Raw genomic sequence first — 4,816 nt, 5'->3', positions numbered from 1 at the left:
GCTATTTTCCACCCGTAGTCCCTTCACTGTGCTTTTATTTTTCCTCACTATCCAAGTAAGTCTGTAAGTATAATCACTATCAGTCTTTGTGAGGATGTAAAACTTCTTTCTTCTCAACAGGCTTTAGAGGATTGTAAAGACGCGGGGCTGGTTAAATCTCTGGGAGTCTCCAACTTCAACCGTAGGCAGTTGGAGCTGCTGCTGAATAAACCTGGCCTCAAACACAAACCTGTGTCCAACCAGGTGAACCCAACTTGTCTCTTTACACCCCCACTGACATCAGATAAAGCACGGTGTATGTAGTACAGTAGTATATTACAGTATACAGTGCTATTATGCCATTAACAAGAAAGCATTGCTTAGCTTTTTATACTTCAATACTAAATAAACTGACACCTCAACATTAAATCGGTGAGCTATTAGAAGTATCTTGATGAAAGGATTTACCATTACATGGTGAAAAGATGGGAAGGAGTTTGATCCATGTATGTATGCTACTCATGTAGTTTTACACTACATGAGTGCATCCTACACACTGGACCTTTAATTTAACTCAAAAAACTTACTGTAGATAAAACTTCTTGTCATGCTAATGTAATATCAGACTACTCTGGGCCATTTGTGTATTTTCCTCTTTCTTACCTGTAGGTTGAGTGCCATCCATATTTTACACAACCCAAACTTCTGGAGTACTGTCGTCAGCATGACATTGTGATTGTTGGCTACTGCCCAATTGGCTCCTCCAGAGATGCATCCTGGTATGTAGGTTTTAAGATACATGCACTTTTCAAGGCCGGTGGGATTTTTTTAAACAGACCTGTGGACAGCTGGTATTTTGTAATGTTTTGTTCCCCTTGGTCATGGAGGGCTGATAAAATTGGGAGAAAGTGATGCTCTTACACAGGGGAAACGCTGGGGATTCATTAGTCTTTAAATGGAGAATTAATGTCCAATCACAAAACTGAACAGCTAAGTGAATGCAAACGCTGCAACGAAAATTAACATGACAGATAACTTTTGTCATGGAAAGAACCTAACCTGGATCATTAACATAAGGCAATTTTCAAAATGTCAGCCTATCTGGAACTGCAAGATATGGAAGATGCTTAACATGAAAACTTCTGTATGAAGTTATCTTTTGTATATTCATCTGTCTCTGGTTTAGGGTGAACGTCAAATGTCCTCCTCTGCTGGAGGACGAGCTGCTTGTATCCATTGGGAAAAAGTACAACAAGAGTAGTGCCCAGGTGGCTCTGCGCTTCAATGTCCAGAGAGGAGTTGTAGTGATCCCTAAGAGCTTCAGCCCTGAGAGGATCACACACAACTTCCAGGTGGGTTTACCAGAATGCTGTTTTATCATACTTGACTTGTACATACTGTATACAGTAAATGCATTCGTTAATAAAACAAGTTATGGTTGTAAAATCCTCACTTTATACAGTATTTATCAATTTATTTAAATCATTTCAATATAAACAAATATTCTTTTCCCAGATATTTGATTTTTCACTCACTGAGGAAGAAATGAAAGCCATTGAATCACTAAACAAAAATATTCGTTTTGTGGAGCTGCTGATGTAAGTATACGCTTTGATAGGAAAATATATAATCAAAAGTGAGTTGAAGCTAGAACTGTATCTAAATGTGAAGGTTGCTGTTTATATTATAATGATTTGTGTTGTGTTGTTTTTTCTGAGAGACTAAGTCCTCATCATCGTGCTTTTTTGTTTCACCATAGGTGGAGTGATCATCCAGAGTACCCATTTCATGATGAATATTAATTGTTTTCATTCCCTGTGATGTCCATATTTTCCCGAATTAAGTTCTTCAAACAAATAAAGAACAAAACGTGGAGTGACTCATTTCAGCATCCTTTACTGATAAACTTTGCACCGGTGCATTTTCATATTAAACACTAGAGGGCACTAGTTCACAGTAAATGAAAAAGAAATTAAAGCTTTTAAGGTTAAGATGTATGAAGGTGAAGTTGTTTGTGTATAGCATGTATTGTAGGCCATTGAATATATAATGATAATGAATTGTTATTGAGTTCCCTGATTTGAAATTAAAGTTTAGTTTGCAATTATGAAGATTGATTTAAATCTGGCAAAATACATCATATTTAGAGAAATGTATGTGGATATTTGTTTTTTAAAATAGTCACCAAGGCTTGTCTTTATTATATGTTTTAGATACATTAGGTGAGCACTATATTACTGTAACATGTTTCTATAGTAACAAGCAGTGTCCACATCCTTATTAAGCAGTGCTGCTTGTGTGTTAATAGAGTTAAAAGGAAATATGGAAAGCCTTTATTTTTCCATTGAGTGAATCACTCTATGTAAAGCCACTGCATATATAAAGCCCATTTAAACACAACAAAAGTTGACCAAAGTCCTGTACTATGTTCAAGGCAAGGCTAAAAAAACAACACAGCCTGGAACGTAAGAGGTATGGAGGCATGCAAGTCCAAAAGCCTAAAATATAAAAATGGGGGATGTAAAGGTTTCATTTGTGGGTGATCTCAAAAATAAAGAATAGCTCTATTGATTACAAATTCAAATGAATGTACACACATGCTGTTTGGAGGTGAGGTTAAGCATCTTGGACAGCAGCTGTAACTGGAAAGGGGCACGTGAGAAAAGCTAATAATTATTTTGGAATATGCTGGATGGGTTTAGCATTTGTTTTGAGATATAATATCAAATCACCTAAAACAATTGTTTTATAAGACATTCAATCAAATACAAGGATCAGGTCCAATATATTTGTGAATGCACATAAAGTATACTGCCCCCGAAGGAAGAAATGTAGTGAATATGTTTGATTGCCAAACTGTGATGTTATTAATGGTATTGCAGATATTTACCTGTTGAAGTGGTCTGAGTTGAAAACATCTGTTGTCCTGCTGTTCAAACATCATAGCCCCTAAGGAATTTGGGTAAAAGACGTGTGTGTACCAGAGGGGGTGTTTATTTTATCATTATTTAAGATCCATATAAAATATAAAAGAACTATGTAAAATCTGACAATGACAAACAGACATTTTTCTTAGACAAACTGTAGTAAAAGATGGCAGATACTGTTTGAAAAGGTTATTTACCAGTTTTATGGCTTCATTGCAGTTGATAATTGTTTCTTATCTTGACTCCAGCAGTAACATTATCTTGAAAATAGTTTTTGCATTGGAGTTGTAAACCTTAATGAAGACAGCCATTTTAATGTAAACCTGTTACATGATACATGTTATAGTCTGTGAGTAACATTATTATGCACATTTCAGGCAAATAAAGCAGAATACAATTGCAACCGAACCCACTTTGTGTATAGTTAGTTAATTTATGGTTATTCCTGTTTAAAATGAAACTTTAACATGACATATCTTCCTAATCTCTATCTCTATTTTATAACTGAAAACTGTCCGTCAGACTTTGATATGAATCGCCTAGTTAACCTACAGCTCTCTGCTTTGTTTGTTCAGAGAGGGTTTGATCGGAGCAAATCTGTTATCACACTGTTGACACACTGTCTAATCTTTGTGTACACACCTATCACCTACTTTAACCAACATGTCCAATTTTGTCTTTGCTGTCTGTCAAAGGCAGAAGTTTTCCACCAAAGGAAGGAGCATTCAGCAGCATTTAACAAACATGGGTTTATTATTAGTGGCTTAGTGTCTTTTAAAATCGATTTAAAGCAGTTATTTCTCCTATTAGCAGTCATATAAGAAACTTTATTAGCATACCCCTTACTTGACAAGGTCCCTCTTGAAAAAGGTTTGAGTGAATGTTTGTATATGCCACTGTCGATCATTTCATTTCGCAGAAACCTAAAAGTGGGGGGAAGAGTGGAGGTGTATTGATCTGGTCACCCACGAATCCATTCAAGTTTTTTTTCCAAACATGCAGTCTAGTTAAAGGACCAGTGTGTAGGATTTAGGGGCATCTAGCGGTTAAGTTGGAGATTGCAAATGACCACCACTCACGTCGGTATTTGACAACCTGGGAAGTGTGAAGGAGAAACTACGGCCGTCACTAAAAATGCAAAAAGCGATATCTTGAGACACCTTTTAATTTGTCTATTCTGGGCTTCTGAATGCTTCTAAATGTTACACACTGGACCTTTAAAATATCTGATGCAAGTTTCTTCCACTGACCTCAAGTTAGCCAATGTTTTTTAATGTATGCAAATGTTTGGATCAAACTGGTCTCATATTATCCTTTAAAAGCCCTGTGAGTGCGCCCCCAGAATGTCTAAACAGCTGTGGATTAGATTTTAACTTTTCATGCCAGGAGACCCTAAATGAGCTGCTTTCACGCATTTAATTTAACCAGCACATTTGAGTTTGATGTGAAGAGACAAGATGGACTCTTCTGATTAAACAGACTACAATCTGAGCAGTGACCTGTGGCTGTACAATCACAGAACAGCAGGAAGTGAGAGATGTAGAAATACAGTTCACTAAGAAACCCCCTTCTGTTGTTTTGTCTTCTTTTTGTCTTTTATTATGCCCTATGACAATGACTCTGGGTGAGCTACGAGCATAACATTTAGAAAAAATATTTGCACAATTAGACTTTTGTTGCAAATGACAGGACCACTGAATACTAACAGCTGACATGATTTGTTTTTAGCTGCACCAGAATAGATGTATTTTTTAATCAGAGCAGAACCAACATCCATCATCATCTTAGGGCACTTTCAATGTCCCATACTTATTTTAAAGGTCCAGCGTGTAACATTTAGGAGTATCTATTGGCAGAAATGTAATTTAATATCCAAAACTATGTTCTCATTAGTGTATAATCACATGAAA

At 36.4% G+C, this 4,816-nt stretch overlaps 1 protein-coding gene across 1 annotated transcript in view; it reads left to right on the top strand.

The window, feature by feature from the left end:
- Positions 1 to 1,825, top strand: part of LOC118330592 (aldo-keto reductase family 1 member D1-like) — a 3,496-nt gene extending 1,671 nt beyond the window's left edge. The window contains exons 5-9 of the mRNA XM_035665200.1: positions 121 to 243; positions 649 to 758; positions 1,166 to 1,331; positions 1,495 to 1,577; positions 1,739 to 1,825. Of these exons, the coding sequence (XP_035521093.1) occupies positions 121 to 243; positions 649 to 758; positions 1,166 to 1,331; positions 1,495 to 1,577; positions 1,739 to 1,781 (525 nt within the window). The 3' untranslated portion in view covers positions 1,782 to 1,825. The remainder of the gene's footprint in view (positions 1 to 120; positions 244 to 648; positions 759 to 1,165; positions 1,332 to 1,494; positions 1,578 to 1,738) is intronic.
- Positions 1,826 to 4,816: the final 2,991 nt, after the last annotated feature.

Source organism: Morone saxatilis, unplaced genomic scaffold (assembly GCF_004916995.1).
Source record: "Morone saxatilis isolate NCDOM2014 unplaced genomic scaffold, NCSU_SB_2.0 Contig2, whole genome shotgun sequence".
Classification (NCBI taxonomy): Eukaryota; Metazoa; Chordata; class Actinopteri; family Moronidae; genus Morone; species Morone saxatilis.
Note: the sequence above shows the minus strand (reverse complement) of the source record. Positions and strands in the feature narration are given on the sequence as shown.